The 16,249-nt window shown below is 41.4% G+C and overlaps 2 protein-coding genes across 2 annotated transcripts; both read left to right on the top strand.

Moving 5' to 3' along the window:
- The first annotated feature begins 1,132 nt into the window (after positions 1 to 1,132).
- Positions 1,133 to 5,381, top strand: trmt112 (tRNA methyltransferase activator subunit 11-2). The gene is made up of 4 exons (XM_069670394.1): positions 1,133 to 1,325; positions 2,291 to 2,392; positions 3,074 to 3,166; positions 5,027 to 5,381. The coding sequence occupies exons 1-4, from the start codon at positions 1,251 to 1,253 to the stop codon at positions 5,126 to 5,128; spliced, it is 372 nt and encodes a 123-aa protein (XP_069526495.1). The 5' UTR covers positions 1,133 to 1,250; the 3' UTR covers positions 5,129 to 5,381.
- Positions 5,382 to 7,165: 1,784 nt separating this feature from the next.
- tgfb5 (transforming growth factor, beta 5) lies at positions 7,166 to 15,536 on the top strand. Its single transcript, XM_069669753.1, has 7 exons — positions 7,166 to 8,600; positions 9,638 to 9,801; positions 10,776 to 10,908; positions 10,992 to 11,102; positions 13,232 to 13,412; positions 13,868 to 14,021; positions 15,076 to 15,536. Exons 1-7 carry the CDS (start codon positions 8,231 to 8,233, stop codon positions 15,232 to 15,234), a joined length of 1,272 nt encoding a protein of 423 aa, XP_069525854.1. The 5' UTR covers positions 7,166 to 8,230; the 3' UTR covers positions 15,235 to 15,536.
- The last annotated feature ends 713 nt before the right edge of the window (positions 15,537 to 16,249 follow it).

Here is a 16,249-nt window from a genome sequence, read left to right as displayed (position 1 = left end):
GCTGTCGTCAGCCAGTGGTTCTTCTACCTGCAGCTCGTTTGTGCTCCTGTTTCCATGAAGGGTGAAAGACCGGGGTCTGAAATAACCTCTGTCTTCAGAAAGGCTTTGTCCACTTCTTTAGTTGCCTTCCTACATTTTTTATGTTTCTCTATTTGTTTTTTATTTGGTTAAAGTATAAGTTTTCTCATACTTGTTTTCAAAATAAGAGTTGAGAGGTTGTGAATCTGGCAACAATGGAGGTTGAAAAATTGGGGGGTTTGTGGTTTAAAAAAAAGTTTTACATTTTTATCTTTTTGTTCAATAAGTGTAAGGGACGTGTGTTCCTCTGTATGTGTGTGAATGGGAAAATGTGTGTTTGTGTGTGTGCGTATGATGCATGTCTGTGAGGGTGACAGGTTGGTGCTTGTTACACCTCTTGTGTGTAATTACTATTTACTATATCATAAACTGTATGAATGACCTGTATAATACAAAGACAAGGAGTATACAAAATTAATACAAAAAATAAAAAATTTGAGTATAAAAAGTGAATGTGGTATTTGTCTGACTTTCCTGCTTCTTATCTACAACAAAGTATTTTCGTGGTTTGTGGAGGAATGTACCGTGTTGTACCTTATTTCAGAGCCATGTACTTTTATTAAAGAGCCATCGGTACAAGCTACTTTGCTAACTTGTTAGATTATTTATATAGAAAATATATGATTGACTAATGAAATATGATCACTTGTATAGAGAAGAATACCGAAAAGTACAAATAATAGTCAAAGCTACAACATTAAAATGTGGCTTGCATTTAAATGCAACTGCAATATTTATATATATATAAACGATATATATATATATATACATTTTGCAGTCTCAATATATATACATATATATATATAAACTTTCACCTGAGTAGGATGATGAGCAAGGAGCACAAAGTAGTATGTAGGATATTAATAATTGCCCGATACGTATGAATAAAGATTTTAATTATTATATTAATATAATTATATTATTAATGGTAAGTGTAATAGTAAGAGATATATCTATATTCAAAAAGCTAAATTACGCATATAACAATCTAATGGAACCAACGTCTAGGGGAACAAAACTTCGGGGAACCTTTCAGCGCCGCAACAGAGGCATTTCCGGTCCACATGTAAACGCTACTGCGTGATTTACATGTAGAAGAAACACTAGTATTTGTGAACATTTAGCAGGAAAACAGTAGTGGCAGTTTGCTCGGACTGTAAACATCTGTAAACATGAAGCTGCTAACGCATAACATGTTGACATCTCACGTGAAGGGAGTCACTAAAGGATACCCGCTGCTCATCAAGGTAAACTAGCAACATGGCTAACTGCTAACTGTACTTACTTAAAATAATAAGTTACCGGTAGTCTAAAAATGTCCTGGTATTTCATGGCTAGAAATTAGCTTCCTCGCCCCAATCAAACTGTTTTAAACTATGCTAGACAAGAATTAGCTTTACGTAAGATATGTTTAATAGAGAAAGGGGAGAGTAAGGGGAGTATTTAAGCAAATGAATTAACAATAGAATCAAAATAGAAATGTTCAAGAGCAATTATACTTACAAGCTGATGTACTCACAACCAGAGTTGTACTTAATAGTGACAAATGTCAAATGTTATTTAGCAGCAGCAAAGTATGGTATATTACATACTGTATGTAGAGTAATATGAATACATCTACTATAACGATATACACCTGAATAGTATTTAAACTAATTAGTTATTTTCCTATTTTTTGTTGTTGTAACAGTATTGTAATCATGGCATAAGATAGTATAGTAGGATACAAAATATCATACAGCACAAAAATAGTTTTGGCTATAAATCTTATAAGGTGAAATAAAGTTAACATATTTTATTTGATAAAATCCTGCTGACACAACATATGTTTTTAACCACTGTCATCACATTACATTACCCAAACAGCACTTATGTTTTATATATTTGCTCTCTGCAATTTACTTTGAGTTTCAAACTTTTGTTAATAAATATGTCCTCATAAGTTCTCACACTTAGGTTTTTTTTCCTTAAACATCTTTTAAGTGCAGTTCTAACATTAATCCAAAATGCAGTGATTTGGATTTAATTATTGTGTAAAAATAAAAGTAATGTGAAGAAAACCCAGATTTCTTTAAGCGTTAACTTTTTAAGGTATTTATGTTAATAGAGAACATGTCATTGTGAAAGCAGTCACAAAGTGTACTGTAGTTTTAGACCCTGAAGTCATCTTTAAAAGATTGCTTTTTTTCCTCCTGGTGTTTTTCTTGTGAAGGCCACAGAGGTGAAGATGAATGAGGTCGAGTTCAACCCTCAGTTTGTCAGTCGGATGATCCCCAAACTGGAGTGGAGCGCCCTCGTCCAGGCGGCAGAGGAGGTGAGTCAGGCTGTATCAGAGGCTGTCAGAACATTAAAAATATCACATCATCCAATTTAACATTAGAGCATCCCAGAGCGCTCATTAGCTGTTACATATCAGCCAATATAATCAAAGGCGTTAATCGATTTGGAGCAATCCATCATTCCAAATAGGCAAGCACAGAAGAGGATAAATGGAAAAACATAATAGCTGATGCCGAGTAGTTAGTCAGCAAAGTTACACTGTGCCAATTTATACACAGCTGTTATTATACAGCAGTTAAACTAAAAAAATGGGACTCATGGATTATAATTACAGTTGGAGATGTCAAAGGTAAGCAGGTTCTTTTTCTCTATTTAATGTGGGACTGTGAATTTGTTTCTACTTATTGGAATGAATATTTGATCAATGCTTGGGGCCCATTCTTCGTCCAGGTCCACGGGTTTGTTGTTTCTTTTTATAACTTTTTTAGTTCATTCACTTCGATATGTTGTCCTGTGTAATATTGTTTTTTTGTATCCACTTTGGGTAAGAAGCTCACGTTATCCTTTTTAAAGGAGCAATACACCCAGTACACCCAATATTCAGTAGACACTTGTTCACTGACACTTCATGCAGTGTATTGATCTCTCGTAGTATCACCCACCCAAGAATTCTGCCCAGGCTGAACACTTGTTACCGTCTCTTTTCCCTCCATAGTTGGGACATCGGCAGGACCTGCCCGGTGAGCTGGTGCAAGACTACGAGAAGGACGAAGAGTTCCTGAAGAAGGTGCACAGAGTGCTATTAGAGGTGAGGAGGTCACAGTATTTCCTTTCAGTATTGATCTGTCCTCTTTCTGCAGTATGTAGGTGTATTTCTGGTAATAAGTTCTTGTGAGGGCTGCGACTAACAGCTGTTATCATTATTGATCAACGTTTTGGTCTTTAGAGTGTCCGAAAATGGAGACCAGGCTTTTGGAGACGTCATCAGATAAGGATAATTGAATAAATTGACAATCATATAAAAGAGACTAAAATAGCAAATGTCCATATTGGAGGATCTGCAATAGCTTTTTATTGTTGCAGCTTTCGTTCTTTTGCCTTCTGTTTCAAAGTATCTTTTGGGGCAAATATTATAAATCACAAGTGATTTTAGCCCTTTTAAATTTTCAGTCAAACCAACACATTTTCACATTTCGCAGTCTTTAACGATAATTAAAGGGGCATTGGTCCTTTTGTCTTAAACACCACAGAGCACGTCTTCACGCCTGATACTATTTACCCCAATGATTCAGCAGTGTTTCTTTTTCTGGTTTCACCTCAACAACACACTGAATCATCACCATAATTATGGGATACCTTTGTGCAGAACACTTAAGTACTCCTTTTGGCTAAAACCAAAACAGCAACAAACAATATTCACTCTTTCACAGTGACATAAAGACTTCCTGTTTCTATTACTGGAAACAGCATTTAGCAACGAGCTTCCCTGTGGTCACTTCCTGCAGAGTGTTTAGTTTTTTATAACTTGAACAGGTTCATTGAGTTTCTTAGAGAACTAAAATAGTACAGTTCAGGACCTCACAATATTTAAACTGCAGGGCCAAAAATATGTGACTTCCTGCTTTTCATATCTACTTCAAACATATCTACTAATGATAAACTCAACTTAAACTGAACCTGAAGGTACCCTGTAGAGTTTTCTTGTTAACATAGAGTATGTTGTGTGTATCCCTGAGGTCCAACACACCTGTTAAATGTATTTTCTCACTACTAATACATTTGTATTTTTAATCCTGAATTGCTAACGTCCACGTTTACTTGCTTGCAGTCTTCTTCTTTACTGCTTTTTTACCACAATGCACCATTTCTTGGCACATTACCACCACCTGTTGATCATTGGGATAGTGTAAAAAAAGCATCTCCCAATGGTACCTTCAAACCGTGCTGTAGTTATATACAAGGTTATATACATATACAGTATTTATACATACATATGTACCATGATACAGCAGGTTTTCTATTTCTTAATACAATTTGAATGATATACTCGACAGATAAAAGTTAATTACTCATATTTGATTTATTTTCTCCCTTTTCTTTGTTACTTTTTGCTCATTTTCAATGAAGCATGAAACAAAATTTAAAATATAAATGTAAAAAAAATGTTTTTAAAAGGTACATAGAAAACACTTTCAAACCATAGTTGCTATATGATAAATATATGACTAATTTGGCAGCATAATTAGCAACATTTTCTTGCTGCCTGTAAAGACTTCAGACGTGTGGTGCTGGGAGTGTGTGGAGGGATAAAGAAAAACGGAGCAAAGACTTCAACAAGTTCAAGATAATAAATGCAAAAAAATAGGTTATATCAATATTATTATTAAGGTGTGCAGAGTCATGAATGACTCTTTCTCATGGCTCAGCTGAAAGTGTTCCACGGCCCTGTGTGGGGCCACGGACCTGTGTGGGGCCACGGACCAGGGGTTTGGGAACCAGTTGTCCAAAATACTGCATTATTGATTCTTCTCAAATGACACTACGGAGCCGAACACCACAAACAGTGGTGTCTGTATACTTTTGACAACATAGTGTATTTTGCTCTGTAATGACATCTTGTGGCGACCTCACACCTCCTCTCTTCTGTCTGTGCATGTGTGTGTTACAGGTGGAGGTGCTCGAGGGCTGCCTGCAGTGCCCTGAATCAGGGCGAGAGTTCCCGATCACCAGAGGAATTCCCAACATGCTGCTGAATGAAGACGAGGTGTAGACGATACCTCCACCACACAAGCTCTCCCTGAAACTGTCCCTCAGACGGGGCTGCGTGTTTTCAGAGAGAGGCTGGACTCACTGTTCGGGTTGATTTATTGTAGTTATGACATTTAAGTGGCTGCCGATGGCGGAAAAAGATTTGACGAATAACAGATGGAAAAGTTCCCGAGAGTAACCCCCGGTGGTTTTATCTGTATTTATTTTTGCAACTGTTTGTGCTCCTTTTTTGTTTTCAATAAAACTGTCCTGTTTTCCATGACAGCCAAAATGGTTTTACATTTCACTTATATTACAGACATGCGTAAGCTCCAAGAGTGCGCGGCGGAGCTCTGAACCCCATCTCGCCCTCTTTCAGGGTTTAAGAAAGTGCTGAGGGCCAGATGACGTGGCGGTGGCTTGTCTATATTTGGCTTTGAGGAAAAGAGGCAGAAAAAAGGCAGGCAGGGTAGGAGTTGTTTTTTAGGAAGTCTCTTTCTTTTTTTTCCTTTATGCCATTCATCACAGCACACACACACAACACCCCACTTGCTGTGATCTGAGATGCCCCACGGTGTGTCTGATCTCTTTAAGAGAGAGTTGAAGTTCACAGAAACAAATTAAACTTTCAGTTCGTATCAGATGCAGCAGCAGCAGCAGCAGCAGCAGCAAGTCAAGTTGGAACAAGAGCCTGTCTGTTTGCAGGCAGTGTTATCATTTTTAGAAACGTTGCCAGGACAGACGATGGAGGAGGAGGAGGAGGAGGGGGGGGGGGGTTTGCCCTGACCAGAAGCCTCCAGGCAGCCTCAGTCTCTCCTACCTTTCCCTTCTACTTAGAGCAATTACAGGCCTGCACCCGCAACTATAATAACGGTATAATGGGATGGCAGCAGAGCAGCAATAAAAGCCACCCCTGACAGATTAACAGTCCTCTCCGAGTCCTGAGCTGTAATTAACAATGAGACTGAAGAGGAACAGAGAGGAAAGAAAGGGCCCAGATTGAACACTAGGAGAGATAAAAAGGGATGGGCTGCGAAGTGATTTAATGAAATTAGGATAAGCCTGGAGCTATCACCACGAACGAGCCTAAACTTAAAATTACTCTGAGATCCTTCTGAAAGCTGTATTTTGAAATCACTGGATCAAACTAACACATCTAATTGCTCCATTTAAACATTTACCTGTTAGTCATTTTGTGAAATATGCTGCTTCTTAACTTTTTCATCTCTTTCAGCTTCTTATAATATGAAGCTATTGTTAGCCTAGCTTATCAAAGACAAGAAACAGCTAGTCCTTCTCTGTTCAGAGGAGACAAAATCCACCTACAATCTCTCCTGATGCTCTCTAATTAACATGTTATATGTTATGTGTTTAATTCACATAAAAAAACGACCAAGATATGATGTTTTATGTGCTGATATGCGCAGACTATAACTTGGCTGGGACCAGTAGTTTCCTTGAGACTCTAGCGGTATCCTAGCAACAATGGGCAATTCTGTTTGTTTACATTTTGTTTTGTTACATTTTTTTGCACTATTAATTGCATTATTACCTTTGAACCAAGCTTGGCTAGCTGTTTCCATCTGTTGCATTTATGTTTAGCTAAGCTAACTCTAAGCTAGCTTCATGTTTACTATACAGACATGAGAGTGGACCAATATCCATCTTCTCATCTAACTGTAACAAAGTGAATGCACATATTTGACAACAAGTCTAACTATTCCAGTGAGCCTGATATGTCCTTGGGGTGTGTTTACCTGTAGAGAGAGGGTGCAGGCATTTTTGTGGAGAGCAAAATATATAAGTGTGTGTGTGTGTGTGTGTTTGCTTGTGTGTGAGAGAGGAAGATGGCTCTTGCCTACATAATCACACACTCCCTGCACTTTGGTGGCAACCCGCCCCACCACCGCCACCACCTCTCTCACATCCAGTCCCTCCCTCCCTCCATCCTTCACCTCCCTCTGTCTGCTTTCTCACAGAGGACCAGAAGAATAATGGAGTCCCATCACGCAGCAGGTCTCGCAGCTTTTAGCCCAGCAGACATCAGGCTGGAGCTCATTTAAACCAGGAGCTGTAATTTGCTGTAAACTCTCTTTTTTTTAATTTCCAGCACAAGGACTTCTTTCACATACTTTTCTGCGTCATGTCTTTTTATGACGTCTGACTTTTTCCGTGTTTTGATGTTTATTTGAGGGGGATTAACAGGCCCACCATGGTTTTCCCAACATAAATCACAGTTTTTCCTACATTTTAGCGCAGGCTGCTTTCTGTTTACCTATAACACGGAATGAGAGGACCTCATTGGGCATTTTTTTAAACTGTAACTATACTGTCTGGATGCGGGTATGGGCCAGATTTTCGCTCCACAGATGGGTCTTTCGGAGGTGAGAGCACGGGAGCCGTGTTGCTTTAGATGAAGAGAGCAGCTCAGGTTTTTGTTTGGAGGATTTGCGACATGGGCTGAGCTCCTGTGATGACTCTTTTCTCACGAAAGCTGATCACTTATCCGAGGATGGACGAAGGAAAACGGAGACGGATAAAACTTATCGGTTAGACTGTAGTTAAATATTTTCACCTTGACACGCGGAGAGCGCGCGCGCACCGGCGCTGGACAACATCGGAGCCTGGAATTAAAGCCAAATTTCCAATCACTGAATTTGAGGTTTTTCCAGTGGAGTTTGGTTGTAGCGTGAGTTGAAGCAGTTTCGCTCGTATTTTATGCTTTTTTGATCAGATGTTACTATTAGATTTTTGAAGTAATATTTAGACTCGAAAAGAAAATGACAATGCTTCTTTGTGTCTGGTGTTGAAATAAGCTGGCGCATGTATGAGAAGTGTTATATAATTTCTTTAGCAGATTAAATGTAGTCAGCAGATGTGGGTTTCCTTTTCCGCAGAAAGTGGTTTTGACCAAAATAGCCAGTCAGAGCTGGATGCTGGATTTTTTAGGCTTTTTTGTTTTATTAAAGTGCATTCTGGAGACATCGGTCACTTTTAAATAGTAAACCACTTTACGCAAACTGAGACTCGGCTTTAGTTTCAGTCCAACACCGTGATTGTTTCAGCTGATATCCTTCACGGCCGTTCAGGGAGTATCTCCGTCCCTCAGTCTCCTCACCGGACCATGTTGCTCCTCCGCCTCACGCTGCTGCTGTTCCTCCTCCGGTTCTCCGGTGTGTTGCTGGTGGAGGGGCTCAACACGTGCCAGTCCATCAACCTGGACAAGCAGAAGTCCCGGCGCATCGAGGCGGTGCGCGGACAGATACTGAGCAAGCTCCGTATCCGCAGCCCGCCGGACGAGGACGACGAGGACCCTAAGCCGGGGCCGGTGCCCGTGCCCCCGGAGGTCATGCTGCTTTACAACAGCACACGGGAGCTGCTGAAGGAGCGCGCGCGTTTGGCCGAGTCCGCGTGCGAGCGCGAGAGCAGCGAGGAGGATTATTATGCCAAAGAGGTGCAGAGGATCGACATGCTGCCTCCCCGCACTAACACAAGTGAGTCCACATGAAGTATGAGGGGGGTTCTCTATGTGTGGTCCGGGGTCATAAGGAGGCAAGGGGCCCAAGAAGAACCTACTATAAATTATCAAGTTAGAGAATTATTCCCAATTTGGTTTTTTACTTGATAGAAGAAGAAATGTCTTTTTGTGGATCTTTAAAAAAGTAGCAGTTTTGATTTAATTTCAGTGTTTCCCACATAAGTAAACTGATTGAATATGCTTCTTCCACATCAGAATCAGTCTCGTACAGTGTTGGAAAATATCAGTCAGTTAAAAAAGTATCCAGATCCTTATAGTACGAAGATGTGAATTAAAGCTTTAAAGCAGTTCAAGTCCTGCACTGAAAATGTAAGACATGCGAGAGTACTGGGAGAAAAAAACTGATGGTGTAAAATGGTCCATTCTCAGTGATTATTGCTGATGCATTGTTGCATTTATGCATCTGGTCTGGTTTATATATGGCTGGGTAGTTCAGTCAGAAGCAAATGCATCATATTTTATTAGTCAGTGCCGATATCCAGCTGTCAGATACGTTGAATGGAGTGAAAAGTTCAGTGTTTTCCTCTGAACTTGAGAAGCACGGCTCTTCAGCTCCCGTAGATGAACCCTTGGTTAAGACACTCAGCTGTCTGATAGCTTCAGAGCAGCTTTGTGGTGGTAAACCAGCTGTGGTTTGTCACAGGCAGCTCTCACAGAAAGAAAAAAGACCTTTTGATGGATCTTATTTGGGAGATTTTAAGATTAATGGCAATGGGTACTTCATGGCACATAATTACACAACTGTCTATTTGGGAGGTGATGTTTAATGCTGTAAAAACCCCTGAACGCAACAGTTACCCATACATTAAACATAAGACCAGACACATTTACTCACTATGCCCAAACCTATAATTTAGTTTGGAGACACTCATCAGCAGTAATTATGTCCGAGACAATGCATCACAGCACTGTGTTAACCAATAGTATAAATACAACGCAGTGACATGAGACGTTATTGGATCATTAGTCATCCTTTGTGTTTGTCGCATCCAGATGCAGTGCAGCCCACGACCCCAGACCCCCACTACAGAGTGGTCCACTTTGACGTCAGTGGAGTGGACCTGACCAACAGCACCCTGGTCAAGGCCGAGTTCAGGATCTTCAGGGCTCCCAACCCACAGGCCCGGGCATCAGAGCAGAGAGTGGAGATCTATCAGGTAAACAACAACAACCCACCTGTTTATCACTCTTCACGAAAACCACGCAAACTAGAATCTAATCAGCAAATACAGCGACAGTGACTTAAAAGTAATACAACAAATGTTATAACTCATAAGCTACTGTTAGACAACTTAACGTTAGCATTGAGCAACTAATTAGCTGAAATTATTATTAACTAGGAATTTTCAAATCAAATGGCAATGTTAGCATTCCAACACTTCTTTGCTAATGGTAATATTAGACAAGAGGTGGCTAAACGCTAATTATTACCTAGCTAATGTGTTATCAGATATGTTGTTTAACTTGAAATATCGACCGATTGCCGTCCTTACTTTCACTATCACATTTCTTTTCAGTTGTAATCAATTTGACAGAGTAAAATTACAATGATTTAAAACATTTACATGATAACAACCTGGAACACAGCAGCACGACACTATGGCAGCATCTGAGTGTCCCACCCTAAACGTGACGTCAGAGGAAAATTGCTGCTGTGTCACTACAGCCAACTGGTCTCCTTTTTTAAAAATATAAGCAGACCCACAGGTTGTTTATGGGCACTTACAAAGATCCCCTTTTTCTTCTCTTTGAAAGATAATGTTCAAATGCTGAAGGGGAGTTCAAGGATACCTTTTAAATTTGATCTTTCTTTGTAGATTTCTTCTGTCAGGATTTTAGGCATCAGGCCAGGAAGACTGTAATGACATGAAATCCTCACAAATGAAACTGTATTCATATTTTGGCTTGAGGGAGATATTTTTATTGTTATGCCCCAGGAAAGTGAGCTAACATAATTAATGTGCTGGCTAAAAGTTCTTTTCTGCTTCATTCATGTGAGATGTAAATCTTTGGAAGAGGAACTCACTGTTCTGTGTACCAGACTGGAAATTATATTATATATTATATAATCTACAGACTATCTTGATAAAATATGTCTCTGTGCGTCATCTCCATCTCTGTTTTTTCTCAGCTGCTGAAGCCCGATGAGGAGAGCACCTCCACTCAACGCTACATCGACTCCCGCACCGTTCAGCCAAAAGCGAAGGGATCCTGGATGTCTGTGGAGGTCACAGAGACCATTAAGGACTGGGTGTCAGATCCAGGTTAGCCTTAGCACCAGAGAGACATTTATAATGTTTGTGAACTTCCTCTCCATCAGTTCTTTGTCTCCTCTTCTAATTATCAGAGAACAATCTTGGTTTGAAGATGGGCGTCCACTGTCCCTGCTGCACCTTCGTCCCCTCCACCAACAACATCGTTCCCAACAAGAGTGAGGAGCTGGAAGCTCTCTTTGCAGGTATGTTCTTGTTTACACTGCATAGCATTTTAGCCACACCTGGATACTCAAATCGGTGTCTCTAGTGAATCAAGGAGCAGCTTATGAGGCACAGAGTAACATCCAGTGAAACTACATCTTTATAATGGGTGTAAAACATTGATCAATATGCTAGCTTTGTGGAAGCCAGTTAGCTGACTCAAGCTGAACATGATTTTAGACCTTACTGAGGGCTGCAGCACGTTTCTGTGGATACTGGTTGTTTATGGATGACTGGTACATTAGTGGGATTGTTAGTTGTACTGGGGCTACACAAGAAAATTAGCTTTTGACCAAACTGCAAACCATAGGCAAATAAATCACCATACACGACCTTCAGTGTGCCAAAGATTAGATGAGAGCAGTTTTACCCCGATGGCCACAGAGATGAGATTTTATAGGTTGGTAGTAAATGTCTCAGGAAGGGCTTTGAAAGCACTTGTGGAAGATTTACCAGCAGAGCAGGTCACAAAATGTGAGAGCAAAGTGGAGCCTTTTCGGTAAGGCGCCTCCAGAATGATCCATGAATCACTTTGATTCTACCCTGCAGCAATAATGGAGGAACTGTTCCTCCACACGCTGTGAAACTATTAAACTTCAGTCTGTCTGTGTTTCTTCATTTAGGCCCCAAATTACGGCACTTTCCTCAGAATTTACTCACAGCTGGGCCAAGTAAATTTTTTTTTACTGCTTGGAAAAAATGTCGACTTTTGATACTGATGTAAGACAAGCAGCGGCTTGTTTCCAGCTCTTGTGCTTCTATTGGCCAAGAAAGGGTAGAAAAAAACATGAAATCAGACATAAACAATCAGGCCTTCATTCCTGGCACGGGAAACCAATGTATCATGTATTTACTTCTATCCAAGTACTGTAGCATTTCATCAGCAACAATCAAGGTATAATCTGTCTTTCTAACTATTCGGAAAAACACTTAAGAGTGTAAAACCCAGAGCTGCATTAGAGGAAACTCATGAAATGAATATGTGAATGGTGATTATTACTGAGAGGAAACCGCTGTAGTAATCAAAGGTATTGACTCAGTAGTTTCCAACCTGTTAGCCTTTCAAATGAAGCAATGTCTCCTCTCAAACCCTCGTCACAGATTGTATAAAGGTTGTCAGGATTTCCATTTATAAGTGATGTTTCCTTCTCAGTCTGTTCAATCTGAATACAAATCTGAAGGGGAAAAACTCTTTCACAACAAAAACAGACACAATTAGAGGAATGTCCAGAAAACTAAACATTATTTATGGCAGAGTAAATTTTCATTAAATCTCCTGTGAGGAGTTTTTCCCTGCTTATGAAACAGACTGAAAAGTGATTTACAGCGTACAGACCAGAAGTGCCCTTGTTTACATTTCCCCCCGATAAAGGTCCGCAGCAAGTGAGATGTTTGACATTCAAAAGGAAGCCAAATTTATTAGTAAGTCTTCAGAAAAATATTTACACATGTACAGGACAAGATCTGCAAAGAGATACCGATTTGTCCACAGGGGTGGCCAAGATCTACTCAAACCAAGGGTTACTCACAGTAGCTTCAGGATTTAATAAACTAGCCTTCCAGCAGTAAGTAAAGAAGGCCTGTCAGCTTTGTGTGTGACAGCGTGCCGGCAAGCTGCAAGCTAAAGAGGCCTTATGGGCAGGATGTGTGCAACAAAACGTCTATGTGACATATAACATATGCGTCAGGCAGCGTCTCTGCTTTCTGAAGAAACATCCTCATTATATGGTGGTTGATCTCTTCTTCTGCTGGGAGGGTAAGTACCTCCAGGACATTTTCGGTTTCAGTAGTAAGCTGCTAGCATCTTCTACCTCTCTCAGTTTGCTAACTGCTGAAGGGTTGCACACACCCTTAGCGTTCCTTCTGGCTCCCCCATTTACAAAGACATTTACTCAGCTCTGTTACTACATCCACTGTCAGCCAAATGGCGAAATAACATGCCCCCCCTGTTCCGTGTTTTTATACAGAGCAGTGAGGTGGACTATGCCGTACATTCCTTCCATAAACCGGCTCTCATGTGACCCCTCAGATTTATCCTCCAATCCTTTGAGGCAGCCGACCCTCTGGTCTAAAACCGTACGAGTATTAACTGTTACACTGCTCTCCCCAGGTGTGGACGATGAGCGGCTCCGTCAGATTAGAAAGCCTGGTCAGGTCAAAGGTCAGGCAGACTTCAGCACCAAGACGCCACACCTCATCCTCACCGTGCTGCCCAGCGACAGAGTGGACAACCCGGCCAAGAAGAACCGCAAGAAGAGGGCGGCCGCCACAGACACCTCAACCTGCACACGGTAGGGCGCCAACCAGCGGAGTGTGTGTGTGTGTGTGTGTGTGTGTGTGTGTGTGTGTGTGTGTGTGTGTGTGTGTGGTTACTGCGTGTGTGACTGACCCAGAGCACTGACATTCCTCCAGGATTTGTACTTTTATACTCCTGAAATCTCGTTGTGGTTGGAAGAGGATTTCACTTTTTATTTTCTCCTGACCCAAAACTCATTCTGCAGATTATTGTGCAGCAAAACGAGCAGTATTGAACCTGTGTTTAGAGAGTTTAGAGTGTTTTTACTTAGAGTACCTCACACTGCAGGGGAAACTCTGGCAGCTCTGCGTACTCATTACTTTGTGATGACTGCTCCTTCAATGTTGACCTGTTGTCATATTCCCATGACCCAACTTTGGGCCTTCACCCCAGAGCTAGAACAGCATCAGGATGGGAGTTTGACGTGTTTCTGTGTGTGTTGTGTCTCAGTGGCTCGGACCAGGGCTGCTGCCTGCGCTCGCTTTACATCGACTTCAGGCGGGACCTCAACTGGAAGTGGATCCACGAGCCCAAAGGTTACAAAGCCAACTTCTGTGCCGGAAACTGTCCGTACCTCTGGAGCGCCAACAACCACTACAACATGGTGAGCTGGTGCTTCTGTGAGATTAGATACAGGCAGGGCGGGGGATCGAATCTCAGCATGTTGATACCACACTAAAACTGACACTAGTACCACATTTAGAAAACTGCAAAGCACCAAAAATGATAGGAAATACTCTTTCTGATTAAGTTTTCTGAAGTATAGTTTTGTTCTTGTTACAAATACTTTTGCAACTTTGTTTTGAAGCAAGAATCAAAACCCGAAACCCCACATACGACTGAGTCTAGATACAAATACCTTAATATATGTAAAAGAATCTGCAGTTTATTTTGTGAAACACAAAAGTTAAACAAAGTGAGGAAAGATTGTTTTTCCTGATTATAATATATCACAGTCTTTGGATTCAATAACTTTTAACAGCAACAAAGGGATGGATGTCGCCAAATGAGCGATGCACCAGTCCAGACAAAAGCCTCTCTAGTTTCTCCATTAAAATATTTTGGTTTGCACAGAATCAACCTCCAGCCTGACTTCAATGTTTAGAAACTTGAAAACGTCCGTTTCATTTGCCCTTAAATGAGCTTAAAGTGCATTGTTTGTGGCGGCTAAACACCATAGTTAGCTTAGATTGGTTAACCCCAGCATCATAAATGGGCTGTCACCTCGCAGAGGCCTGTTACCGAACATATAGGGTTACATAACACAGTCTGTCTGTGTCAGAGTGTATGGCTGTGACCTGAAGTCACTCCGACTCTTACTGAAATCTCCTCGTTCATCTGTTTTTACATCCCTCATTGTAATAACGAGGTGCAGGATTTTCACATGTATTTGATGTTTTAGTGCTGTCAATACACGGCACTGTGGATTATGTGTTTTAAGATTTCCTTGGTTCTGAAGTTTGAGGACATTTGGCAGATTTGGTTATACTGAAAGACAACAAATTGACAGCAGGGTTATAGGATATATTGTCAGCTGCTGAACTCGATCATAATAATAGATGTTTCTACACAGTGCTGTTGCTTATTCCTGATTGTTGTTAAATGTACCTGATTGTTTTCCAGGCCTTTAACCCTCCTTTATTTCTGTCCCCCATCAGATCCTGCCCCTGTACAACAAGCTGAACCCCGAGGCCTCGGCCACCCCCTGCTGCGTTCCCCAGGACCTGGAGCCCCTCACAATCATGTACTTCATAGGCCGCACGCCACGTGTTGAGCAACTCTCCAACATGGTCGTCAAATCCTGCAAATGCCGCTAGATTCGGAGGAAGAGGTGAGGGAGGCGGAGAGGAGGAGAACGATTACAGACACTACAAACTGCTTCTTTCAGGAGGGATCTCAAGAGGACAGACAGACGGACCCTTTGTTCATTAATCTTTGCAGCCTTACGCAGACTTTTGAGATGTTATATTTTTATGCTACCTGACTCAGATTACAGGTTTTGCTCCCATTCTTTACAGGCATGAAAACCTTCTTCATTCTCTGGAGCTTTCTGTTTGATATAGGACACTGTAAATATATAGCTGTATTAAACTTGTACTGTATATTAAAGGTGTGTGATTGGGCCATATTTGGTCTGCATAAAAAGGACTCTTTTTATCACGATTTTTGATTCCAGCTCGGTCGTATATTCCTGCGGCCGCGGGCAGCAGAGCGAGCAAGACGTGTTTGTTTAAGGTTTGAAGGTGTTGATAGGACGGAGCGGACTTGGAAAGGTTTCGCAGGCTAAGATCTTTAGGGCGAGGGAGGCAGGGAGCAGATAGAAAAGAGAGAGAGAGAGAGCGGCTGTGTCCAGGCTGAGGCCCTGCCAGCTCTCTGCGGTCCCGGGCTGAAATCTGCCCGGCGTAAACAGGATGTGAAAGATTTCCAGACACCGACCCGACCACTCACGGAACGCTAGATTTAAACGCTCCCCTCATCTCCTCTGTCTCTCTCCCGCTCTCTCTCTCACTCGAGGTTCTGGGATTTGCGGTGGGAGGAGAGAGGGAGAAAAGAGAGGCTTTGAAAATGAGACGTGGGATGATAGGGCTGTATTTGGAACGGCTACAAGTTTGGAAGGTGGTATTTTGCAGCCTTAGCAAATTTGTAACTATTTGGGTCTGGCTCAAAGGTTCGGTAATCACGCTCTCGTGCTCCTTTTCTCAATGTGCAATTGTTATCTTATTGTAAAAAGTTGTTGACTCACTGCAATTCCTTCACCATGATTATATTTGTGTCTTACCTGTGTTTATCCATCAGCCTCACAGATTCACACACACACACACACACGCAGTC

The sequence above is a fragment of the Semicossyphus pulcher genome, unplaced genomic scaffold, assembly GCF_022749685.1.
Source record: "Semicossyphus pulcher isolate SPU_LCO1_2020_fin unplaced genomic scaffold, fSemPul1.0.p SCAF_2, whole genome shotgun sequence".
Taxonomy (NCBI): domain Eukaryota; kingdom Metazoa; phylum Chordata; class Actinopteri; order Labriformes; family Labridae; genus Semicossyphus; species Semicossyphus pulcher.
The sequence above is the reverse complement of the archived record's forward strand: the minus strand, read 5'-3'. Positions and strand labels throughout refer to the sequence as shown.